General features: G+C 37.4%; 1 protein-coding gene across 2 annotated transcripts in view; it reads left to right on the plus strand.

The window, feature by feature from the left end:
- Positions 1 to 27,406, plus strand: part of TTBK2 (tau tubulin kinase 2) — a 134,989-nt gene that overhangs the window by 14,580 nt on the left and 93,003 nt on the right. The window contains exons 2-3 of one of the 2 annotated variants that reach the window (XM_084903073.1): positions 11,396 to 11,531; positions 19,205 to 19,352. In XM_084903073.1, the coding sequence (XP_084759199.1) occupies positions 11,463 to 11,531; positions 19,205 to 19,352 (217 nt within the window). In that variant the 5' untranslated portion in view covers positions 11,396 to 11,462. Of the gene's footprint in view, positions 1 to 11,395; positions 11,532 to 19,204; positions 19,353 to 24,812; positions 25,808 to 27,406 lie in introns of those variants that run through there. The other variant, XM_084903074.1, reaches the window with a different exon arrangement.

Raw genomic sequence — 27,406 nt, forward strand, 5'->3', positions numbered from 1 at the left:
AGTTTTGCTTATTTTTGAACTTTACATAGGACATATATTGTATGTATACTTTCGTTTTATTTGATTTTGTCTTTTGTGAGATTCATATAGTTCAGTTCATTTTAGTATAGTTTTTGTGGTAGATAGAGTAATGATCCCCCAAATATATTGATGTCCTACTCCCTAAAACTGGTGAATATATCATATTATATGACAGAAGGGACTTTGCAGGTATGATTAAGTTAAGGTTCTTGGGATAGAAAGATAATCTTTGATTACCCAGATGGGTTCAATATATCACTTATAAGACGAAAGCATATATATTTTGTCAGAGAGAAATAAGATGTGGTGATGGAAAGAAGCAGAAGTCAGAGAGAGATTTGAAGATGCTGCTCATCTGGCTTTGAAGATGGAGGATAGGGCCATGAGCCAAAGAATGGTAGGCAACTTCTAGAAGCTAGAAAAGGCAAGGAAATGGATTCTCCTCTAGAGCCTCTAGAACAGTGGTTCTCAACCTTTCTAATGTTGCAACCCTTTAATACAGTTCCTCATGTTGAGGTGACCCCCAACATAAAATTATTTTCGTTGCTACTTCATAACTGTAATTTTGATACTGTTATGAATCGTAATGTAAATATCTGTGTTTTTTTATGGTCTTAGGCGACCCTGCTAGCAGTTCTCAACCTGTGGGTCGCGACATTAGAACTGCTAGCAGGGTCACGTAAAACCATCAGGGTCACCTAAGACCATGAAGTATTAAAGGGTTGAGGCATTAGAAAGGTTGAGGCATTAGAAAGGTTGAGAACCACTGCTCTAGAAGGAGCATAGCTTTGCTGACACCTTGATTTTAGCCCCGTGGAAACCTGCCTGGACTTCTGATATCCAGAACTGTAAGATTATAAATGTGTGTTGCTTTGCCACTGAACTTATAGCAATTTGTTTGTCAGCAGTAGGAAACTAACTATTTTTACTGTATGAATATACTACAATTTATCCATTCTTCTCTTACTGGACATTTGGGTTGTTTCAAGTTTTTGGCATTTATGGATAGTGTGGCTGTGAATATTCTTCTTCTTCTTCTTCTTCTTCTTCTTCTTCTTCTTCTTCTTCTTCTTCTTCTTCTTCTTCTTCTTTAAATATATTTTTATTGATTTCTTACAGAGAGGAAGGGAGAGGGATAGAGAGTTAGAAACATCAATGAGATAGAAACATCGACCAGCTGCCTCTTGCACACCCCCTACTGGAGATGTGCCTGCAACCAATGTACATGCCCTTGACTGGAATCGAACCTGGGACTTCTCAGTCTGCAGACCGACACTCTATCTACTGCGCCAAACTGGTTTCGGCAGCTGTGAACATTCTTGAACATGTTTTCTGGTACACATGAGAGAAGAGTGTTTATAGGATATATACCTAGGAAAAGAGTTACTAGGTCACAGGGTGAGCATATGTTCAGCTCTACTTTATAATACAGAACTATTTTCCAAAGTACATTCCTACCAACAGTGTATGAGAGTCTAATTTTTTATTTTAAAAGAATTTCTTTGATATTCACTATGATAATGCTTTCTCCCTTTATGTTAGTGGGTACTGAGAATTTGCTTAAAATCAAAACACATTAGGGTTCTAATTTATACTTTTTCCAATCTAGAAATAGTAGATGGCATTGGTTTATTTTTATTCCCTTTTTCATCAGCTAATTTTTCTATTAACTTACTATAACTTAATTTGTAATTACAGTTATAATTTTTCTCTTGCTAAAAGAATTATATAAATTTGGTAAGTAATCTATAAATATCAAAGCCAAGTAACCAGAATGACGGAATGACTGGAATGACTAGTCATTATGATGTGCACTGACTGCCCCTGACCGCCTCTCCTACCCCTCCTCACCCCCCAATTGGGGGCAGGACTGGCTGGCCAACCTTCCACATTCCTCTCTCCCAGCTCACCGGCCCAGCCCTGATAAGCCCTCATTGGGGTGGGCTAGCTAGACCCCACTCATGCATGAATTCGTACACTAGGCCTCTAGTCTATAATATATGCTAATTAGATCAGATGTCTTTCCTGACGAAGCCAGCCCAGGTCCCTGGTGCCTATGGGTGGCCCGAGAGAAGCCAGCCTGGGTCCGGGTGCCAGAGGGAAGCCAGTGCTGGCAGCTGGGGGAAGGAAGGCCTACTCTTGCATGAATGTTCATGCATCAGACCTGTAGTAGTTGTATAATAGGTTTAACTGCTAAGCCTTCATGCAAACATGATAACTTCCTTTTATCAACATTCAAGCAGTACAAGGACTGTTTGAACTATCTGTAAATGTGACTGTTTTCCCTTCTATTGGTTAAAAAGCATGCAAAATTGGGAACTACCATTTATTGAGGATAGACAATGTGGTAGGCACTATGATGAACACTTTTCAAATATCTTACATCAGTGGGTTGCCAACTGGTGGTCCGCAGACCACTAGTGGTCCATGAGGTCTGAAAGGTTGGCGACAACTGTCCTACATTATCACTTTCAATCCTTAGATAGCCACTGTTCTTATCCCCCCCCCCTTTTTTTTTTATATAGATAAGGAATTCGAGGCAGAGAAACATTAAGTAATGGGCTCTAGGTTACACAGCCAGGATTTGAGTCTAGGTAGTCAGGTGTTAATATGTATTTTGTGGGGGAGTTCTTGGAGTTAGAGACAGTAAGTACATTGCAGTGTTACATTAATTTCTCAAATAATACTCTTGTAGGGAGTTTTCTTCATTAAGTGGGGTTTATTTTGGTTTATGTTTTTGGAATTTTTATACAAATTTTTTAATCCATTTGCCTTTTACGCTTCTTGTTCTTAGTTTTATTCTCTGCTTAATTTCTCATTTTTCTCTCATCTTTTTGTTACATTGGTATATGTGTATCTATGTGACTTTTAAATTATGTACAGTTTGATGTCTCATTTTCAGCTGATTAACTTCAAATATCTATCTATTTGATAAAATGCAAAGTTCATAAATTTTTATCTTGGTAGAGATTATAATGATTATGATACAGTCTTCATCTTCAGGGATTGTCATTGTTTACTTATTAATTTGCCAGCTACTTCCTTCTCAATCTTTTTCTACTTACCAAATGTTTTAAATGATTTTCACCACATGTTATTTTACAAGTGGAATATCTATTTGGTATGTTCTGTCCATATTTTGATCTTCTTTGGTTCTGTTTTGTCAACACCTCCAGATTTAGCATCATTGTCTGAATTCATTAGCATGCTCTTTTACTCCTTATTTTAAGTCATTGAAGATATTTCCAAGGAATTTATTTAATTCATCTCTTTTAATATCTCAGTTTTTACACCAGAATAAATTATTTTTAAGTTATTAGCATTACTGAAAATAATGAGTCATAAATAATTATTTGACAGCATATAGCCAAGTGACATTAATTTTTCAGATATAATTTGTGATGTGTAATCAAAAAGAATCTGTGCTTCAGGTACAAGTTTGAGATACTATTGCCCCATACCAATGAAGACTGATAGTGTATTAGTTATTTATTGCTGCATAACTCCAGAACAAATTACCAAAAACTTGTGTTTAAAACAACATTTCTTAATTTCACAGTTCTGTGGGGCAAGATTTGACTCACCTAGATATCCTGTTTCAAGGGCAGTCACAGGTTGCAGTAAAGGAAGGCTGTAGTCATCACAAGGCTCAACTGGAGAAGGATCCATTTTTAAGCTAACGGATGATTGTTAGATTGATTCAATTTTGTGCGTGGTTGGTCGGAGGGCCTCAGTTCCCTGCTAGATTTTGATACCTATTAAAAGTGGAATCAATACTGCTAGCAGAGGCTGCCCTCAGTTCTTTGCCATGTGGCCTTTCCTTGGCAGCTCGCTTCATCAGAAGATCAAGCAACTAGGGAGAGTAAAAAAAAGAGTGTGAGCAAGGTAGATGTCACAGTCTTCTATAGTACACCTGGAAGTGACATCCTATCACTTGCTGTATTCTATCATTAGAAGCAAGTCACTGGATCCACCCACATTCAAGGGGAGAGAATCAACAGCACAAGATGGGGTTCATAAGGAGCTATGTTAGGAGTCTAGTACAGCCCTAGCTGGTTTGGCTTAGTGGATAGAGCATTGGCCTGTGGATTGAAGGGTCCCACGTTCAATTCTGATCAAGGACACATGCCTAGGTTTCGGGCTTGATCACTAGTAGGGGGTGTGCAGGAGGCAGCCAATCAATGATTCTCTCTCATCATTGATGTTTCTATCTCTCTTTCCCGCTTTAATCAATAGAAATTTATTTTTTTTAAAAAGAAGTTTAGTACACCTTGGTAACTTAAAGGATTCTGGGCTTTCTTTTTTCTAGGGTTTATTTCCTAATTGGAACAGCTGTATATTTTTATATTTTTTTTAATTTTTTTTTTAGTTTACTTAAGTGTTCTTTTTTTTTTTTTTTTTTTTAAATATATTTTATTGATTTTCTTACAGAGAGGAAGGGAGAGAGATAGAGAGCCAGAAACATCAATGAGAGAGAAACATCGACCAGCTGCCTCCTGCACACCCCCTACCGGGGATGTGCCCACAACCAATGTACATGCCCTTGGCCGTAATCGAACCTGGGACCTTTCAGTCCGCAGACCGACGCTCTACCGCTGAGCCAAACCAGTTTTGGCTACTTAAGTGTTCTTAAGGATTTTATCCAGATACCACTTGTCCCATGATCTTCCCACTGGTAATTTAAAGTGTGATGGATCTTGGAGCCCGTGGAGGCCTGCTGGGAACAGGACTTCTATAATGACAAATACATATGTCCAAGGCCATTTTTGCTGGCTATGAGTGGGATCTCTGGAACCAGAGGGAGCACATAGCGCTTCTTAAAATTGAAGATGTCTAAGCTCGAGATGAAACAGTTCTATCTAGGCAAGAGATGTGCTTCTGTATACAAAACAAAGAACAACACAGTGACTCCTGGTGACACAAAACCAGAGTAACCTGTGGAAACTCGTGCTCCTGGAAAGAGTGGCATGGTTCATGCTAAATTCCAAAGCAACCTTACTGCTAAGGCCATTGGACACAGAACCTATGTAATGCTGTATCTCTCAAGGATTTAAGCTTATTGAAAAGTAAAAACACAATGTACAAAATATATACATAAATATATATATATGTGTGTGTGTGTGTGTATGTGTGTATATATATACATATATGGATATGTATATATATTGAACAATGGCTCCCTTTTTAGGAAGTTCTGTGCTGGAAATTCTGAAAACTGGTAAATTATATTTGGATGAGTATAAAGTGAATGATGTGTTTCTATACAGTACTTAATGCTGCCTTAATATGAAGTTACATTTTGTCTGCTTCAAAGCAAAATCAACTAATTTAATCTTTTCTGCAGGCTACAAAAATGTTACCAACATTTTGCTGATGCATGTGGATATGTCAGGATTAAATTACTATCTTATCTATATATATAAAAGCCTAAGTGATTGTGACCACCGGATGACCAGCTGGTAGCTATGATGTGCACTGACCACCGGGGGCAGCTATCCCCTGGTGGTCAGTGCGCTCTCACAGCAGGAGTGCTGCTCAGCTGCATCAGGCCCCTGAGGCAGGTCTGACAGCTGGTGAGTGTTGTTGCTGTAGCACTAGGTGCGAGCCTGCGGCCAGTGCAGCGGGGCTGGGATGACCAGGAGCAGCAGGCAGCGTTGGACTGCTGGTTTTGCCTGATCCTCACAGGCCATGCCAAGGGAGCCTAGTTTAGGGAGTAAAGAGCAGAAGTGGGAATCTCTTTACTATTACCTTACATACATCATTAATTTGAAGTGAATTTATTGTAGAAATCATATTTATCTTGAAAATCTGTCTTTTCAGGAGTGCATTTAGATCATTTATATATTTATTCATTTTTTATTAAAGTTGATATACAACATCAGATTTGTTTCTGATGTATAGTGACTCAACATCTAAATACCTTACACAGTGATCACTATATGTCTAGTAACCATTTATCATTGTATAGTTATTATAGTGTTATAGATTATATTCCCTTTGCTGTATATTACATTTTGGTGATTTGTTTATTTTATAACTGGAACTTTGTACCTCCAAATATTTTTTTTTTCTTTTTTCACCCTTCCTCCTGCCACCCTTCTCTCTGGCAACCATCAGTTTGTTCTCTGTATCCATGAATTCATTTTTATTTTATTCTGTTTGTTTTGTTTTTAAGATTCCACATATGTCATTTGTTTTTCTTGGTCAGATTTATTTCACTTAGTATGATACTCTTTAGGTTCATTCACGTTGTCTTAAATGGCAAGATTTCATTTTTTATGGTTCAGTAATATTCTGCTATATATCTTATTTGAGTAATATTCCATTATATACATTTGAGGAATATTTTATTTCTATAATAATGGAATATTATCCTATATAATATAAGCTAATATGCAAATTTTACCCTCGACCAGGAGTTCAACCTGGAATTCGACCGGGAGTTTGACTGGGGGAACGGGGCTGGCCAGCCAACCTCCAGTGTCCCCTCCCCTTGGCTGGCCCGGTCCAATGGGCCCCTATCATTGCTATTGGGTTATCATTGCTTTTAGGCCTTTTTAGGCCAATCCTCATGCCAAATCTTTTACCATAATTTCTTGTCTGATACTTGTTATGTAGTTTATTCCTAGGGGCATTTCCTGGAACAATAATTTTTTAGTTCTGTGTGTTCATAATTGTTTATTTTTTTTTTAGCCTTGAAGGTTAGTTTGGCAGGATAGAACATTTTATTTCCTTGGATATTTAAATATATAATTCTATTGTCTACTATGTGTGCCACTGTCTGTCATAAGTCTTAATTTTCCCCCCATTATAAGTAATTTGAACTTCTTGCACGATGCTTGATGAGTCCCTCCCACCTCCCTTTAAAATTCAGTAAATTTATTAGGCTGTGTCTTGGTGTTGAGCTTCTGAGTTGTTTACTAAAATATATGGTATACCATTTGAACATGCAGATTTAGGCTTTTTTATTTCTAGAAATTTTTCTTGAATTATAGTGGCTAGTATTTGTTTTAATTTATAGCTTTAGGGGAGCAGTCTATAATATGTATTTTATATTTACTTTGCCTTTTACTTATCACTTTTAATTGTTTAAAAAATTGTTTTTTTCATTTTTCTCCTTTTTCTACCTATTGTATGATATCTTCTCTCATGTCTTTTCTAGCTGAGTTGTCATTTCTTTTTCTTTCATTTTTTATCTTTTTCTCTGTTCACTCAGGTTTCCTTTTATGTCTTCCTGTTGCCTAGCGCTCTTATTTAATTTTCTAATTATGATTTATGTTGTCTTAAAGCTTATTTTTTATATTTAATTTGTTCTGTAATCTTAGGTCACAGTTCTCATCTCCTTTAGGCCATGTTTTTCTGCTGTTTCTTCATTTTCTATAGGTGGGCTATTCATGTTGTTATTCTCTTTTCTTTACAGTATCATTATATTGGTTTTGATAAATAACCTTTCCTATGGTTCATATTTATTTCCTATGCATTTTAAGGGCATTATGTAACATTAAAACTTTATTAGCTCTGATGATGATAAGCTTTGACTTACAACCTACCTATCTATATATAAAAGGCAAATATGCTAGTGTGTCTCTGACCATCTGACTGATCAATATGAGGCGCACTGACCACTAGGGGGCAGACACTCGATGCATGAGCTGCCGTGACGCGCACTGGCCACTTACAAAGAAATGGCACCGTGGACCTGGCACTGACAAAGCAACACTCAGCTTCCCCCAAGTGGGACACAGGCTCCACCCCGAAGCGACAGCCAACACTGCTGAGACCCCATGGTGCAAAATGTGGTCCACAGCCCAGCCCAGAAACAGTCGCTGTGGGCGATGGGTAATGACATCATGTAGCAATGCCCAGCTTCCTCTCCCTAGTGACTAGCCTCCTTGGAGTTTCTTCAGCCCAAGAACATGACTTGCTTTATAACCAGGTGCAAACATTTTACACTTTAAGCAAGTGTCTGTGAAGCATTTTCCTGTTCCTCAACTCATTTGATACTCACAGAAGTCCTGGAGTAGGTAGATAGGAGACTCGGTAGAATCCTATTTTCATTAGCCAGAAAAGGGAGATTTAGAAAGTTTCAGAACTTGATCCGACTGAAAAGAAGAAAGAAATGGTGGACCTTGAAAATCATTTCATGTTTTCTCTCTGTGCAGAATATAGTCAAACACTGCTACAGTTAAATATTTCATCCTTTGTTCTCCTTGCGTGATCTACAATAACAATCTGCTCCATGTTGATATTTACTGCTGTGTTGCTGACAATTACCTGAAGGAGAAGTTGGGGTGCTTCACTGGGCTGGAAAAAGTCTAATTAAGCAGGTCTAATTAAGCAAGTTTATCTATATATATAAAACTCGCTGGTGCCAATTGCACACTTGTGTTTCTATCTATCATCGTCGATTGTGAATTTGTTTGACATTTCTGTAATAGAGAAAGGGCAAATAGCAATATTAAAATATTTCTTCTAATTAATGTCCTTTCAATGTGCATGATTTTGTGCACTTGGTCTCTAGTTTAATTATAAGCTGTTGTAAAATAGTTACCGTACTTTATCTTTTTCTTTAGCAATATGTTTTTTCTAATTTCATAAATCTTTATTATTCAGATTATTACAATTGTTTCTCCTTTCCCCCACCCCAAGCTCCCCTTCACCCAGCTCCCACTCCACCCTCTGCCCTTACCTCCCCCACACTGTCCTCATCCATAGGTGTATGATTTTTGTCCAGTCTCTTCCCGCACCTCCCTGAGAATTATGAATCCCCTCCCGTTCTATGCACCTGATTCTATTATATTCACCAGTTTATTCTGTTCCTCAGATTTTTAATTCACTTGAAATTTAAATTCACTTGTTGATAGATATGTATTTGTTGTTCATAATTTTTATCTTTACCTTTTGCTTTTTCTTCCTCTTCTTAAAGAATACCTTTTAGCATTTCATATAATACTGGTTTGGTGGTGATGAACTCCTTTAGCTTTTACTTACCTGTGAAGCTCTTTATCTGACCTTCAATTCTGAATGATAGCTTTTATGGGTAGAGTAATCTTGGTTGTAGGTTCTTGCTATTCATCACTTTGAGTATTTCTTGCCACTCCCTTCTGGTCTGCATAGTTTCTGTTGAGAAATCAGCTGACAATCGTATGGATGCTCCCTTGTAGGTAATTAACTGTTCTTCTGTTGCTGCGTTTAATATTCTCTCTTTGTCTTTTGCTCTTGGCATTTTAATTATGAAGTGTCTTAGTGTTCCTTTTGTTTGGGGTTCTGTGTGCTTCCTGGACTTGTAAGTCTATTTCTTTCACCAGGTGGAGGGAGTTTTCGGTCATTATTTCTTCAAATATGTTTTCAGTATCTTGCTCTCTCTCTTCTTCTGGCACCCCCATAATTCTGATGTTGGTATGCTTGAAGTTGTCCCAGAGCTTCTTACATCATCTTCAACTTTTTGGATTCTTTTTTTTTTTTTCTTTTCTTTTCCAGTTGAGTGTTTTTTGCTTCTTTGTATTTCAAATCTTTGACTTGATTCTTCTGATTCTCTAGTCTGCTGTTGGGTCTCTGTATAATATTTTTTTATTTCAGTCAGTGTATGTTTAATTTCTAGTTGGTCCTTTTTCATATCCTCAAGGGTCTCGTTAAACTTATCAGCCTTTTCTAGGAAATTCTTGAAACACCTTATAACTGTGGTTTTGAACTCTATATCCAGTCATTTGTTTTCCTCCATTTCTTTAGTTGGTGATTTGTTTCCTTGTCTCCTCATTTTTGCTGCTTCCCTGAGTTGGTAGGGTGGCCTTGTGTGCTAGGTGTCCAATGGGTCAGCCTCCCAGTTACCTGAAGTGGACCCTCTTGATGCACCCCCTGTGGACTGTGTACACAGTCTTGTATTTAAGTCTTGATTGTTGTTGGTGTCACTGGGAGGAATTAACCTCCAGACCAATTGACTGTGAGGACCCGCTGTGTCTATAATGGAAGAATTGCTGTGCTGGAGACACGCTTCTTGGGCAGGACTTGTTTCAGTGGGGCTTTGGTGCCATTGAGTCTTTCTCTTGGATGTGTCCCTTTTGAGAATAGTTGAAATCTGGTGTTGTCTCACACAGACCACTAGATATACTAGCTTCTGGATTTCCATTGGAGTGCAGGTCAGCTACTGTCTGAGGCCACCCAGCAGGAGCTACAGCAGGAACTACGGTTTTCTCCTCTTTGCTCAGGTTTTGGAGGTTTTGGAGCTGTCTGTCTGGAGTTGCAGTTTGTTTGGTTAAGCTGCGACAGGGCAGGCCATTTATATGCAAAAGTCGCTGCGTGGAGCTTGGGTGTGTTTGTAGATTGTGTGGGGCAGAGTCTCAGGGAGTCACTAGGCTAGGGCATGGCAAACAGTGATGGCTACCAGTCAGCCTTCTCTGCATTTTCGAGTTTCCAAGTCCCCACATCCCACACCGCAGTAAACAATGATTGCTGGGTGCACCTCTGCAAGAAAGTCACCTTCACTTTCCAATTGATAGCCGACAGTCCAGTTTCTCCCCAGAAACTGGAGTTCAGAGTAATCGGGAGCTTGTCTCCCTTCAGGTTAAAAAAGCAGCACATCCAATCGCCTGCCTTCAGCCTGATTTGCTCGCCTCTGTACCTCAGCTTTTCAGCACTTGTGCACATCTCAATGCTCTTTCCTTCTAGTTGTAGAACTTCCACTCAGCCAGCTTTCCCATGGTTCTGGGTGATAGAAGTTTTATCTTTTTAAAAAAATTTATTTTATTGATTTTTCACAGAAAGGAAGGGAGAGAGATAGATAGCTAGAAACGTCGATGAGAGAGAAGCATTGACCAGCTGCCTCCTGCACACCCCCTGTCTGGGATGTGCCCGCAACCAATGTACATGCCCTCGACCGGAATCGAACCTGGGACCCTTCAGTCCGCAGACTGTTGCTCTATCTACTGAGCCAAACCGGTTTCGGCGATAGACATTTTATCTTTTAGTTGTAGTTTTGAAATTGTTGTGCAAGGCAGTAGTTTAGGTGTTTACTTATGTCGCCATCTTGGTTTCTCCCCCTTCTTTAGCAATATATTGCTTAGGATAGTGGTCTGTCTGGGTCAACTGCTATTGACACCATGCTTTCTCTATAATCTTGCAATCTCAGCTATTTGAAAGTTATATCTCTGTGTTGTAGTGTAATGTTTTTGTAGTGTCCTGCTATTTCACTGGTATCTGTAATGGAAAAATAAGTAGTTTTTAAAAATATGCACTGAACAGATTTTGGAACTGAGTTTGTGGGTTCTCTCCCTTTCCAACAAGCAACAGAATTAATGTATAGCATTAGTAGTGCTAATTGGTGCTGAAATGTTTGTGTTAATTAGCTAGCCTTGATATGCTATTTCTTTTGTTTTAGGTTAAATGGAAACCACCCTTGAGAGCTGGATGCCTGTGTAGCCTTTCTATCATATCATTGAATTGCAATGAGTGGAGGAGGAGAGCAGCCAGATATCCTCAGTGTTGGAATCCTGGTCAAAGAAAGATGGAAAGTGGTGAGTATATATCTGAGGGGGGTGGGAGAGGGAGAGTTAGATTGATTGTCTTGGGGGCAATTTGGCTATCTTGATAAAAAATAGCATTTTTATTACAATATATTAATAGAATAATACATATATATTGCTTGCTAAACCAGTTATTTTCCAGTGTTTGTTTGTTTTGGTTGTTTTTTTGCTTGATACCTTTACCTTTTTTACTCGGCCTCAAACTCTCCTCCCCTCTGACAGCTATCAGTCTGTTCTATGTATCCATGCCTCTGTTTCTATTTTGTTAGTTGATTTTGTTCATTAGATTACACATATGAGTGAAATCATATGGTATTTGTCTTTCTCTGGCTGCCTTATTTCACTTAGCATAATGCTCTCCAGGTTCATTCATGCTGTCACAAAGGGTAAAACTTCCTTCCTTTTTTATGAGCGAATAATATTTCATTGTATAAATGTTCTACAGCTGTTTTATTCACTCATCTGCTGATAGATACTTGGGTTGCTTCCAAATCTTGGCTGTTGTAAATAATGCTTCAGTGAACATAGGGGTGCATATATTCTTTTAACTTAGTGTGCTGGGTTTCTTCAGATATATGCCCGGAACTGGAATTGCTGGGTCATAAGGCAGTTCCATTTTTAAATTTTGAGGTAACTCCATACTGCTTTCCTTAGCGACTACACCAATCTGCATTCCCACCAACAGTACATGATTTCCCTTTCACCACATCCTTACCAACACTTGTTGATTTATTGGTGATAGCCATTCTGATAGGTGTGATGGGGATATCTCATTGTGGATTTTATTTACATTTCTCTGATGATTAGTGATATTGAGCATGTTTTCATTTGTCTATTGGTCCTCTTTGGAGAAGTGTTTATTCAGGTCCTTTGCTCATTTATTAATTGGATTTTTGTGTGTGTGTGTGTGTGTGTTAAGTTGTATGAGTTTCTTGGGTATTTTGGATAGTAACCCCTTATCAGATGTATCATTGCCGAATATGTTCTCCCACTCAGTGGGTTCTTTTCATTTTGTTGAAGATTTTCTTTGCTGTGCAAAATTTTTTTGGTTTGATGGAGTCTCATTTATTTGTTGTTGTTGTTTTTTTTCCTTGCCCAGAACAATATATCAGAAAAAATTTTTAACAGTTTGAATGAAATCCAAATAAAATCTGGATATTGCTGTTGGTGATATCACTTAAGTTTTTAAATTTTTATTTCTTTTTACTTACAATTTATTTGTTGCAGAAACTAAGCCATTTGCCTGTACAATTTTCCATGGTTTGTATTTTTACAGTTGCTTCCATGTGGTGTTAACATGTTTCTCTGTCATGTATTTTATGTAAATTGTTAATTATGCATAGAGGTTTGATTAAATCTGAGATGGGGGTATTTTTCTCATAAAAGGTATTGTGAACTTTCAATAGGAGGAGCATAATATCTTATTGCCCATCATTTTAATGGTCTCACAACTATGGTTCATCATTGTCTAGGTCTCTTAATTGATTAGGGATTGCATTCTTTCATTTATTATTTAAAGTACATTATAAAGTGAAATTTCTCATCCTCATCTGTTTATCTGAGATATAATTTTATTGGGAAAAAAAGAAAAAAATGCTTGATTCTTTTTCTTAATTTATCAATTTTCAAAATAATGAATTGGCTCCCTAACATAGTCTGAGAGTACCATAGACTGAAGGAATTTTAAAAATTACAACTAAGAAATTTTTAAAAATATTTATTGTTCAGATTATTACAGTTGTTCCTCTTTTTCCCCCCAATTCCCACCCCACCCTGCCCTTACCCCCTCCATCTCCACTGTCCTTATCCATAGGTGTACGATTTTTGTCCAGTCTCTTCCCCCACCCACCATACCCCTTTCCCCCCGGAAATTGTCAGTCCACTCCCTTTCTATGCCCCTGATTCTATTATATTCACCAGTTATTCTGTTCCTCAGATTTTTAATTCACTTGAATTTTAGATTCACTTGATAGATATGTATTTGTTGTTCATAATTTTTATGTTTACCATTTGCCTTTTCTTCCTCTTTTTAAAGAATACCTTTTAGCATTTCATATAATACTGGTTTGGTGGTGATGAACTCCTTTAGCTTTTACTTATCTGTGAAGCTCTTTATCTGACCTTCAATTCTGAATGATAGCTTTTATGGGTAGAGTAATCTTGGTTGTAGGTTCTTGCTATTCATCACTTTGAGTGTTTCTTGCCACTCTCTCTGGCCTGCATAGTTTCTGTTAAGAAATCAGCTGACATCACCGAAACCGGTTTGGCTCAGTGGATAGAGCGTCGGCCTGGGGACTGAAAGGTCCCAGGTTTGATTCCGGTCATAGGGCATGTACCTTGGCTGCGGGCACATCCCCAGTGGGGGGTGTGCAAGAGGCAGCTGATCGGTGATTCTCTCTCGATATTTTCAACTCTCTATCCCACTCTCTTCCTCTCTGTAAAAAATCAATAAAATATATTAAAAAAAAAAAAAAAGAAAAGAAAAAGAAATCAGCTGACAATCGTATTGTTGCTCTCTTGTAGGTAACTGTTCTTCTGTTGCTGCGTTTAATATTCTCTCTGTCTTTTGCTCTTGGCATTTTAATTATGATGTGTCTTGATGTGGTCCTCTTTGGATTCATTTTGTTTGTGGTTTTCTGTGCTTTCTGGATTTGTAAGTCTATCTCTCTAACTAGGTGGGGGAACTTTTCTGTCATTATTTCTTCAAATATGTTTTCAGTATCTTGCTCGCTCTCTCTTCTTCTGCCACCCCCATAATTCTGATGTTGGTATGCTTGAAGTTGTCCCAGTGGCTAAAATATCTTCATATTTTAGGATTCTTGTTTCTTTTTGCTTTTCCAGTTGAGTGTTTTTGCTTCTTTGTATTTCAAATCTTTGACTTGATTCTTCTGATCCTCTGGTCTGCTGTTGGGTCTCTGTATATTATTCTTTTTAAAAATATATATATTTTATTGATTTTTTACAGAGAGGAAGAGAGGAGAACAGAGAGTTAGAAACATTGATGAGAGAGAGAATCATTGATCAGCTGCCTCCTGCACACCCCCCACTGGGGTTGTGCCTACAACCAAGGTACATGCCCTTGACCGGAATCCAACCCGGGACTTTTCAGTCCACAGGCCGACACTCTATCCACTGAGCCAAACCGGTTTCGGCTTGACTTGCTTCTTGCGATCCTCTAGTCTGCTGTTGGATCTCTGTATATTATTCTTTATTTCTGTCAGTGTATGCTTAATTTCTAGTTGGTCCTTTTTCATATTCTTGAGGATCTCACTAAATTTCTCGGAGGTTTCTAGAAGATTCTTGAGTAACATTAAAACCATGATTTTGAAATCTATATTCATTTATTTGCTTTCCTCCAGTTCTTTCATTTGTGATCTATTTCTTTGTCCCCACATTTTGGCTGCTTCCCTGTGTTGATTGAGTGGCTTTGTGTGCTAGATGTCATATAGGGCCCAGAGGCCCAGCCTTCCCAGTTACCTTGATGCACCCCTTTGTGGGCTGTGTGCACATTCTTGTTGTAGTTAAGCCTTGATTGTTGTTGGTATCACTGGGAGGAATTGACCTCCATGCCAATTGGCTGCGATGATCAGCTGTGTCTACAATGGGAGGACTTTTGTGTTGGAGACACCCTTAGGGGGCAAGACTTGCTTCAGTGGGGCTTTGGTGCTCACTGAGTCTGCCCCTGAGTGTGTCCCTTATGGATCTGAGGCGTTGTAATCTGGCTGGTCCCACTGTGACCACTGAGTACACTGGCTTTTGGATCTCCAAGGAGGTGCAAATTTAGCCTCTGTCTGAGGCCATCCAGCAGGAGCTTCGGAGATATCTGCAGATTTCTCTACTTTGTTTGGGGTTTGAGGTGCCCAGATAAGACCCAACTATGAAGTAATGCAAGCTTCTGTGGGGCCTTGGGCCTTCTTTTGGGAGTTCTGGGGCTCTCTGACCAGCTGCAGTTTGTTTGGTAATTTTAGATTGCAAAAGGCCAATCCATTCATATGCAAAAGCCTCTGGGCACAGCTTGGATGGGGTTGTATTGTAAATTGTGTGGGGCTGGGTCTCGGGGAATCAACAGGATGGAACAAACAAACAGCAATGGCTGACCGTTAGTTCTGCCCTAAGAGGCCCCCAGGTCTCAGTGTCCCACAGTAATCGCTGCAAGTACCTCTGAAAGAAAGCCGCCTTTGTGTTCTGGCCAGATGCCGGGCAGTCCAGTTTCTTCCCAAATGAGTCTGGGTCCCCAGAGTCTCACCTGGAACTGGAGTTCAGAGCAGTTGGAAGCTTGTGTCTCCCTCCCGATTGGAAAAGAACAGCGCACTCAGTTGCCAGCCCTTTTCCACGCGTGCGCCTTCATATCTCCGCACTTCACTTTTGTAAGTCCTCTGAGTCTCAGTGTGCTTTTCTCTTTCCTTCTAGTTGTAGAATTTCGACTCAGCCAGCCTTCCTGTGGTCCTGGATGGTGTCTGTTTTGTCTTTAAGTTGTAGTTTTGAAGTGGTTGTTCGAGGCATCAAGTTCAGGTGTTTGCCTATGTCACCATCTTGGTTTCTCCACAATTAAGAAATTTTTTAAAATTATAACTAAGAAGCCATGGATTTAAACAAATTTAGTTCACCCATATTGATTTTCAAATTGTTTCATTTGACTAAAGGGACACCCTTCAGGTTGTCTCCTGAGTTCTTTGAATATGATTCTAGCAATCTTTTGATGTCTTCTTTGTCCTAGACTTGAAGTCTGCCATCTCTCCTCCTCTTAAGGGAGCTATTTTCCTTTTGGAATATTTAAGTATATCCAAAAAAAAATATATCCAATCTTTTCTTACCTAAGATTTTGTTTCATTAGCAGGTTTAGCAAAACTATTTTAGTGGTTTCCTTAATCTACTAACAGATTAGAAAAAGAAGATCTTTCCTCTAGAAATAAAAATTTAGTTTTTAGAGTACATTTGATCAGGCAAATCAATAGGCTTTGAAATTTACTTAAGTAAATATAAAGAAAGGACCATGTCATCATCATGGATTGTGCAGGGAGATTCCAACATTTGGTAATCTTTTATGTAAGTCAAGAGTGTTACTTAGGTAAGAGCTTTGTAGTACCGGCTGTGGTAAAGATTGGCTGTTCGCCAGGAGACATATCAAAAGGTGGTAAATGCAGCTATGCCTGGAATAGTTGTTATTTCCTGATAAGTAGAGCTCATATCTAGAGAATGTCGCCCAAATTTGGGGGGCACAATGGCAATTTTAAGGAGAAATCACAGGCTCATTATTAAGGATTGTGTTTTGGTTATCTACTTTTATATAGCAAACTACATCCAAATCTAGAGGCTTAAACAGTTACTCATTTTGTTCATAATTTTGTGGATTAGGATTTTGGGAAGAGTGAGCCTGGGTGATTTGTCCCTTAGTCATGTGGTACTATTAAGATTGGTTGATCTGGATAATTCACTTCTAGATGGTTTGTTTGGTATCTTGGGATCCTCAGTTCCCTCACCACCCCCAACTTGGTGGTTCATTTTTCTAGGACCTCTTTACAGGGCTATGACTTCTTAAGTGGCAGCTCTTGAGAAACAAGTTAACAAAAGGTATAAGGCTGGTTAAGAACTTTGCAGTGTTACTTTGCCATTTTCTGTTGGTTAAAAAAATCACAAGATTCACACAAATTTAAGGGGGTGGGGAAATGGACTTGACTCTACCTCTTGATGGGGAAGCAGTAGGTTCACACTGACGAAGTAAAAATGTTGGGCAATGTTGTTGTGGATGTCTTTAGAAAACAAAATCTGTCATAGGCCTTACCTTTATTCTTTCTCTAATCTGCATTACTCCATCATAGTAAACTCTCTGTCTCTCTACCTCATGAGCACTGATGTCTTAGGGCTTTGTCAAGTTCAATAAAAAGTTAATGCTCTACTGTTACTCAGATGATATTATAAGAATAGACCAAGAGCAAAATTATTTACTTCAGCCTAGATTTTTTTTGTTCTGTCATTTGGTAAGGTTTTTTGTGAAGAAAAACACGAAGCCACCTCTCATCACAGTCCATAATTAGAAAGATGTTCTCATTACTTTTAATGAGCTGTTTAAGTTACACTAGGCTTTTTTAAATGAATATAATATATATGTAAAGACTCACAAGTACCAATCAGGACACAACAAAGAGGAATTTACTTAACCAAAATTAAGTTCTGGGACTTCTTTTTAATTCTAAACTCATACCTGAGTTCCTTCTGGTATCTCTTCCCATCATTACCAAACCAAAATAAAGAAGGATTATGGTTCATATATACAAAGCAATGAATGGTTACTTAGCAATGCAGGGTGAGACAGAAGGAAGTTTATAATTGTGAGTACACAAAACACAAAGTTTATTCTTGCATTATTATTTATTAATATATTTTTCATATGAACAACTGTAAACCTACTTTTGCCTTACCCTGTATATATAGTTATCACTTTTGTTTTGCTCGGGGAAAACAAAAAATAATCGAGTGGACTTCTCTTTGAAGAAGCTTACTTTCACTATAGAGGGCCAGGACACTAACAGTGGAAAGTTGGAAAGGTAATCAACATAAAAGATAAAAATGCAGGATGGTGTTAATATAAGTGTTGTCTTAGGTATTAAGCCTAGTAAAATGATTAAGTGATTAAGCAAATAATTCCTGTAGAAATTCAGAAGATAAAGAAATCAGCCTAGCTGAAACCGGTTTGGCTCAACGGATAGAGCCGGACTGAAAGGTCCCGGGTTCGATTCTGGTCAAGGGCATGTACCTGGGTTGCGGGCACATCCCCAGTAGGGGGTGTGCAAGAGGCAGCTGATAGATGATTCTCTTTCATCGATGTTTCTAACTCTCTATCCCTCTCTCTTCCTCTCTGTAAAAAATCAATAAAATATATTTTTTTAAAATGAAGAAAAAGAAAAAAAAGAATCAGCCTAGATACAGTAATCAGTATTGACCCATCAGTTGAGGTGAGTCCTCTGAGATAGTGAGGATTCAGGACTCTGTGCCTCCAATGATGACTTTCTACATTATAGTACATTCTAGATAGTTGATAATATGGTAAAGAGAAGACCTAGTTTCAGGAAGACTAATTGCATGTTGTTTCTAGCTTAACGAAATAACATGAACTCCAGTTTAAAACAGGAGTTTTCTGTGTGCTCTTTGAAGCTTGTTCAGTGCCTCGGAAAGGAGGGTAAATGCTGCAGAGAGGACTTGGCTCTGGCTGCCCTATTTCTACCCCAAACTCCCCACATACACATCTCAGTTAGGTTTCAGATAAGATTGCAACTGGCAAAAATATTTCATGCTTTAAAAAGTCTTCAAATGATTACCTTAGAATCAAAACAACAAATCTGGTTGTTGAGAGGCATTTGTGGGAAGTGAAGCTTTCAGATATTGTGTTTTTGTGACAGTTCTAATGCTAATTGTAGACCAAATTTTAAAATTGTTTGCATCTGAAATATTTTTTTAACTTTTTGTGGACAAATTTGTGGAAAAGGTTCTAATGTTATTTCTAGGCATTTGTTTTCTTCTTGGCATATGGTTAATTTAATAATATTAAGATCTCTTTATAATAAAATAGCAGTAGCAAAATTGTATATATATTTAATATCAGATACTAGTTGTTTTCCAGTTAGAATCTTCTAGTAATTTTGTGTGTGTTCTTATTTCTTATGCAGTTGAGGAAGATTGGGGGTGGGGGCTTTGGAGAAATTTACGATGCCTTGGACATGCTTACCAGGGAAAACGTTGCACTGAAGGTAGAATCAGCCCAACAACCAAAACAAGTTCTGAAAATGGAGGTTGCTGTATTGAAAAAACTACAAGGTAAGTTGTTTTACATGATATATGAAACAATTTAAAATTTATTACTTTCTTTCTGAACCTTGATTACATTTTCTAACTATTAATTAAATATTCTAGTGTAATTTTGTTATAAACATGCTGAGCATATTTCTCTTGAAAATTTTATCACTAGCTGGTAATAGTAGAAAGAATGATTGCTTAGAGTAATTGGACTTTGGCAATTTGTTTTCATGGTGAGTAGGATGAGAGGGAGTGAATTACCTGAAACATTTTGTGTTAGAAAGTGTTTATTGTTATTGTAAAAACTAGAGGCCTGGTACATGGGTAGGGTCCCTAGGCCTGGCTGGTGATCAGGGCTGATTGTGGCCTTCCGGCTGCTGGCCAATATAACGGTATGTAAGAAATGTTTTAATAAAAATTTCGTAACTTAATTTTTATAATATCTTGTTATATATAACTAGAGGCCTGTTGCACGATATTTGTGCAATAATAAGCCTTCCTTCCCTGGCTTCGCTCCCGGCCACCCAGGAGCTGCCAAGTCCCCACTCCCTGGCTACCTGGAAGCCGCCAAGTCCTCACTCCTGGCTGGAGCACCATTCCTGAACCCCCCATCTCCCTCCCCCTCATAACAGGTGTCGGCGGGGCCGGTGGCTCCAGCCCTACATATTCAAATTAACCTTACATCTTTGTTGGGTTAATTTGCATACTCACTCCTGATTGGCTGTGGGTGTAGCAGAGGTACAGTCAATATACATGTTTATCTGTTATTAGGTAAGACTATTAATATCGAAAAAAAAAGATGATTAATATCGAGCTACAACATTCGCTAATGACTGATTACATAATTGTGTTGCATTCATTTCTCTTTCATGCCTTACGTGCAGGCGCACCATTTCTCTTCACTAATACTAGCAGTGAATATTTTAGCAGTTGATGGTCATGTCACTAGTATTGGACTGACTTGTTTGGTGTGTGCAACAGGAAATATTTTGCTTTTGGAGAACAAGAAAAATAGGTTCATTTGCGTTACACTTATTAATTTGTGCAGTTATTCAGTGTCTGGTAAGTTAATGTTCATTCTACATTCCTAAGTTGTACTTGGTTTATACAGATGTATTTGAATATTTAAGTCACTTCCAAAACTAAACCACCTGTCTGTAGGCCTATTTGATAGTACTTCTACACTCATTATTATCTAAAGTATTCCTGGTAAATAGAACCATAAAACTTATTAAGAAGAAAAAATATTCTCTGGCGTAAGAGGAAAAAATATTCTGTTCTATGAGTTTAACTCTGATCACTAGTAATTCTGCAGTACCGCATGCACCTACCGTCAGAAGGTACTTTTTAAAAAGTTAGATTTCCATTATAATCTTAACAAAATTTGATACATGTCTAGAATCTTGCAGGTGAGATAGATAAATCTTAAATTTGATTTTTTCCTAACTTTTTATAATGAAAAATTCAAATATATGAAAAATAGAGATCATATAATGAACATTCACATAGTACTCAGTTTCAATAAGTATTAATATTTGCTCAGCCTTGTTTCTTCTAAATCTCACTTCTTTAACATTTACCCTACCATGCTGGAGTATTTAAAAAATCCTAGACATATATTATCTATAAATACTTCAGTATGTCTCTCTAATAGGTCAGGGCTTCTTTTAAGACAAAGACGGAGGAGGAGGAGCGGGAGGAGAGGAGGGAGTGGGAAGGAGGAGGAGGAAATATTCTTTATTTTATAGAATTTATTTATTTATTTATTTATAAAGTATCAGACAACTAGGGAATTTGTGGAGTTTTGTGGGGGGTGTTTGGAGATATATCAATATTTGACAGATACTACTTTGCCTATGAGAGCTTTGTTGATTTTGTGAATTAATTAAAGTGTATCTATTGGTACATAAAACGTCTTAGCCACTTACCCTCACACACGTAAAAAAAAAATGGTATGAGAACATATTAAAGTAGTGTATGTTAAACTTTAGAAAAATTTGGGGGATCTGTGTTATTGGAAAAATGAAGTAATAAGGCTGTGGAAATGCTTTAAGTGACCAGTTTTAAGAATGGATTAGAGGACCTCTTTGGAGAGGAAGCCTATGTTCTAGTTTTTCTTTAATTTTATTTTTTAGAACCATTTTAGGTTTATAGAAAAATTGAATACAAAGTACAGCTTCCCATATTCCCTCCAATCCCCAGCTTCCCCTATTATTAACATCTTGCATTAGTGTGGTACATTTTACAATTGGTGAACCAGTATTGATACATTGTCATTAACTAATCCATAATTTACATGAAGGGATTCCTTTTTTAAAAAATATATTTTATTGATTTTTTACAGAGAGGAAAGGAGACGGAGAGGAAAAGAGAGCCAGAAACACTGATGAGAGAGAAACATCGAACAGCTGCCTCCTGCACACTCCCTACCGGGAATATGCCCACAACCAAGGTACATGCCCCTTGATCAAAATTGAACCTGGGACCCTTTAGTCCACAGGCCAACACTCTATATCCACTGAGCCAAACCAGTTAGGGCAAGGGATTCCTTTTTTAATAACATAAACATAATAGTCTTAAACACCTAACAAAATTATTTTACCCTACTTGGTTTGGCTCAGTGGACAGAGCGTCAGCCCTCACTGAAGGTCACAGGTTTGATTCCCAATCAGGGCACATACCTAGATGGTGGGTTCCATCTCCAGTTGGGGCATGTAAGGGAGGCAACCAATTGATGTTTCTCTCTCACATTCATGTTTCTCTTTCTCTTTCTCTCTCCCTCTTCTTCTCTTTCTAAAATCAATAAACATATCCTCGAGTGAGAATTTTTTAAAAAGTTTTTAAAAAATCAATACTTACGTTATTGAATGACTAGAAAGTTATCCTGCCTTTCTGTGCTATTTTTAGCCCTCTTATGTCATGTTGTGAATGATCAGCATATCGTATCTCTTGTGTTCTTTCAAACACCAACTTGAATATTACTTTGGATAAGAAGGTAATTAATTAAAGGTTTATTTATTTATTTGTTTTTAAAAATTATCTAAATCTTCTAAAAGCAAGGGAGGATCCTATTAATATCAAGAAATAATAAAGTAAATGCCATTGTTTAATAACCAAATAGTTTTATTATTCTCAGTAGAAATAGTTGGGAATTAATTTGTTTTGCCTCATATCAGTTCAGAAAAAAAACAACAACAACATGACCCATAAAGAAGTGATTTTATTTGGACTCTCAGGGACTTTTCTTTAACCTGAGATATTGGTTCTGGGTTTTACTTTTGCCTTGGAGACTCACACAGCTCTGAGAGTTGGGAAGAAGGGGTACTGTTACAGAAGAGCAACTGTACCTCTTCTGCCTTCCCTGCTTGAAGTCTTCAGCTACTGCTATGAAGTATGACTATTCCTTTTCCCTAGTCATAAGAATGTAAGAAATATGTAATTTCTTTCTAGTATAAAAGACTGCCTGTGAAAGTTATTCAAAAGTTGCTTGCCCTCGTGAAGATTCATCTCTTCCATCAAAAAGTGTTATAAGATCTCTGATAACTCCTTTTGTGCAAGAGCATAGTAGTCAAATGACAGTTCCTAAAAGGTTACGAATAAACTCATTGTATCCTTTAATATATCATCTGCCCTTTTGTTTGTTTCATCCTGGGCATTTTCCCCCCTTAAAGTAATTTTGCTTGCCCTGGATAAGGTTTCATTAAAGAGTGTTAGGAGAGCCCTAGCCAGTTTGGCTCAGTGGATAGAGCGTCGGCCTGGGGACTCAAGGGTCCCAGATTAGATTCTGGCCAAGGGCACATACCTGGGTTGTGGGCTTTATCCCCAGTAGGAGGCGTGCAGGAGGCAGCTGATCAATGATTCTCTCTCATCATTGATGTTTCTATCTCTTTCTCTCTAAAATCAATAATATATATATATTTTAAGAGTGTTAGGAGATCTCTGAGAACCTTATTTGTTCAGTATGTTCACTTTAACACTTACCTAATTGGGAGATTTAACATATCTGCTAGCTTGGGGATTTGTCTATTCACTACTCCATTTGAGCCTAGAAAAATGACACATAGGAACAAGAATAGGTCTAGATTATTTTAAAAAAATATATTTTATTGATTTTTTACAGAGAGGAAGGGAGAGGGATAGAGAGTTAGAAACATCAATGAGAGAGAAACATCTATCAGCTGCTTCCTGCACACCTCCTACTGGGGATGTGCCCGCAACCAAGGTACATACCCTTGACCAGAATTGAACTCGGAACCCTTCAGTTCGCAGGCAAACACTCTATCCACTGAGCCAAATTGGTCAGGGCTAGGTCTAGATTATTTTAAGGAGCAGAAATTCATTTCCTTAAAATAGAATGTAATGTATATATGTGTGTCTTTATATGTACATATACATACATTTATATGCTTTTATATGCACAAAGAAAGCCTGAAATCATATAGAATTCAAGAAGTCATTGGGAATGGTTATGTTTAGGTATTGGAATTAGAGGTATCTGTAAATAAAGGATCTTTTACTTTTTTCCTTTATAAACTCTCTCTGGTGCTTAAAAACGGAAAAGAATAGCCAAAACTGGTTTGGCTCAGTGGATAGAGCATCGGTCTGCAGACTGAGGAGTCCTAGGTTTCATTCTGGTCAAGGGCATGTACATTAGTTTCGGGCACATCCCCAGTGGGGGGTGTGCAGGAGGCAGCTGGTCAATGTTTCTCTCTCATTGATGTTTCTAGCTCTTTATCCCTCTCCCTTCCTCTCTGTAAAAAATCAATAAAATATATTTTAAAAAATGGAAAAGAATAATGTCAACTTTTTTATAGTAAAAATGTAATATAAAATTATAAACATTTCAAAATCCATTCTTACCCTTTATCTTCTCTTTAAATTTCTGAATGCTTAAAAATACATGATAAATTAATGCAATGTAATTGAATTAAAAAGCTGTTTTGGGTTGTGAACTTTATAATATCTTATTTGTGGGGATATCTATAGCAGTGTGAGTGCTTACTATGTGCTAGAAACAGTGCTGCTAAATATTAGGTTCATTCATACTTGTCTTATTATAATACCTTATATGTATCTTTTATCTATGCATGTATAAGATCTTCTTCCATTTTGTTTACAACCTTTGTAGTCTGTAAATGTTCACAGTAAAAAAATTTGAAACTCAAATAGAAGAATAAAGTAAAAAGTAAGTTTCTTTTTTCTTAGCCACTCTTTCTCCTGCAAAGTTAAGCATTGTTACTAGTTTCTTGTGGTTTTTCCAGAAACATGCAATACATACTATAAATATACCTATTCACACATTTATATAATCACATTATATGCATTCATATATAACCTTATTATATATGTCACACACACACACACACACACACACACATACACACACACACATATATATATATATATATATAATGCATGACATATATGATGATGTGATTGTGTATATCTATAAAATCTTCCTCCATTGCCATGGCTGGTATGGATCAAGTAGGTTGGAGCATCGTCCCATGCACCAAAAGCTCATGGGTTTGATTCCCGGTCAGGGCACAATTTAAGTTGTGGGTTATAACCCTGCATGGGGTATTTAGGGGAGGCAACCAATCCATGTGTCTCTCACATTGACATTTTTCTCTCCCTCTCTTTCTTCTTCCCTCTCTAAAATTAAAATTAAAAAAAATCTCCCTCCCTTACCCATATCCCCCAATAGCATATAGAATCATATGTTACTGTTCTACAACTTTTTGTGACTCCTTAGATTCAGACAGTTAAGATTCATTTCCTGTGCACCTTTATGTTCTGCAGCAGGAGTGATCCTTCAAATATATCGATTGGATCATGTCACTCCCCCATCTTTGCTAAAATATTTCAGGGCCTTTCTTTTCTCAGGTAAAGTTTACCCACCTTAACATAGCATGTTTTTTTCAGTTCCTAAACATTTTATAGCCTCTGATCTGCAAATCTGCTTCCTCTCTTTTATGATTTGGATAATTCCTACTCTTTTTTATTCCTTTAAAATAATTTTATAATAGGCATAGTATTTCTAAAAATCCACAGGTAATCTAAGATTTAAAGAAACAAAGCAAAGTATTATACAATTAAGAGCTTCACTTTTTTTCCCCCTTAAGCATGTAATATCCAAAAATATGTATGCTTAAAAAAATGTGATTCTACTAGATTGCCTGTTCCTTTTTCCTAGATAATATTATTACAGGAGTTATTTAAAAATTTTAATTTATACTCAAAGTTATACAAATAGTTTAATCAATTAGCTCTACAAAGCCTGTTATGAAAAACAGTAGTCCAGGTTTTGGTTCCAGATAAGATGGAGTAAGCATACTTCACCCTGTCTCTCCCACTGAATGCAGCTATAAAACCTGGACAGAATGCTTGGAGTGGCTATTTGAGGACTCAAAAAATAAATAGTAGGAGGCATATTGGGGAAGAAGACCAGAATTCAAAGTACCAGTGAACTGGCGGTGAGTTTACCATTTTTTTCTTCCGGTATGCCCCCGCCTGAACTTAACATATAATGCTCATTTCCTGAAACTTGGAAATAAGCATTATTAACTTCGACAGAAAAGCACCAGGAGAAGTCCTTTAGTTCTGACTCAAGGAGCTGGAAAGCGTAATGCTCAGAGAAAATGTGGCAATCCCACATCTTTTTCTTTTTTCTTCTTTTTTTCCTTTTCTTCATTCTCTTGCACCCTAGGCCTCAAACAATCCTTGGCAGTGACTATAGTGGTCTCAACAGGGTCAGGCAGGAGCCTAAATCTCAGAGGGAGAGGCACCTTCCTCTTAAATTGAGGGAACTATGGTCTTAAGAGAATGGAGCAAATTCCATTGCTTTTCTTCTCTCTTAGCTCTTCTATTGCTCATCCTGGCCCCTGACTTCAGACACAGTCTTGGGAAGTACACAGCAGAGTGTGGTTAATGAAGCCCAGCTTTCTATTGGAAGGCCAAAAAACCCCTTCCTAGGGAACCAGAAGATTTCAGGGAAACCACTTAAAGCTGCTTATGGACTGCTGAGCTGACTTCCAAGTTTTGCATATGTGAACCTGATTCTAAACAGCATAAGAAAATGTTGAGGATGGAATTATGGGATAGACCACCTCCCAACCCCCAATCTGGACACTATGTGGGACAGTTATGAAACACTTAACTGAATTGAAATTGGAAACACAACCCACAGAAGACATGTCAGAACTTGAAGTATGAACCCAACTGGGTCAATTACTGGCTTAAAAAAACCCCCAAAACTCAACAAACATTCTCAGTGGGATTTAAATAAGAACTTGAGTTTCAACATAATATTTAAAATGTCCAGAATAAAATAATAAAAAAGAATTTTAAAATGTCCAGAATGCAATCTAGGATTACTCAGCTTTGAATGAGTGGAAAGATTAAAAAAACAAAAAAAACAAAAAAACAACAACAACTCAGCAAAGAAATAGAAGATAAACAAGAACTAAATGAAAATTTAGAACTGAGATATACAATAATGGAAATTTAAAAATTGCTGGATTGGCTCAATAGAGTAGACATGACAGATGAAAGAATCAGTGAACTTGAAAATAGATTAATAGAAATGATCTATTCGGAAATTTAAAAACAAAACAAAACACCCATAGGCCTTATGCCGCACTTAAGCCAAAAATACTTTGTACACCTGATTGAAAAAAGAAAAGAAAAAACCCCCCACAGAAAACCAGTTGGAACAACAACAACAACAAAAGATTAAAAAATAAATAAATAGTCTTGGGAACCTCTGATAGTATCATAAGGTCTAACATTTATGTCATCAGAAACCCTGAATTAGAAGAGAATGAGTGTGGTGCGGCAAAGCATTTAAAAGAAATAGTGGCATATAGATTGGAAAGGAAGAAATAGACTGTTCCTATTTGCAATGACATGATTATTTATGTAAACAATCCCAAGGAATCCACACAGAATTTTCTAGAATAAATGAGTGTAGCAGGTGATTCAAGGTCATCCACAAAAAGCAATCATACTTCTATATGTTAATGGTAAAAATTGAAATTTGTATTTTAAAAAATTTACAATGGCTCCTAAAAATG

The sequence above is a fragment of the Pipistrellus hanaki genome (assembly GCF_964339955.1).
Source record: "Pipistrellus hanaki genome assembly, chromosome: 1".
NCBI lineage: Eukaryota > Metazoa > Chordata > Mammalia > Chiroptera > Vespertilionidae > Pipistrellus > Pipistrellus hanaki.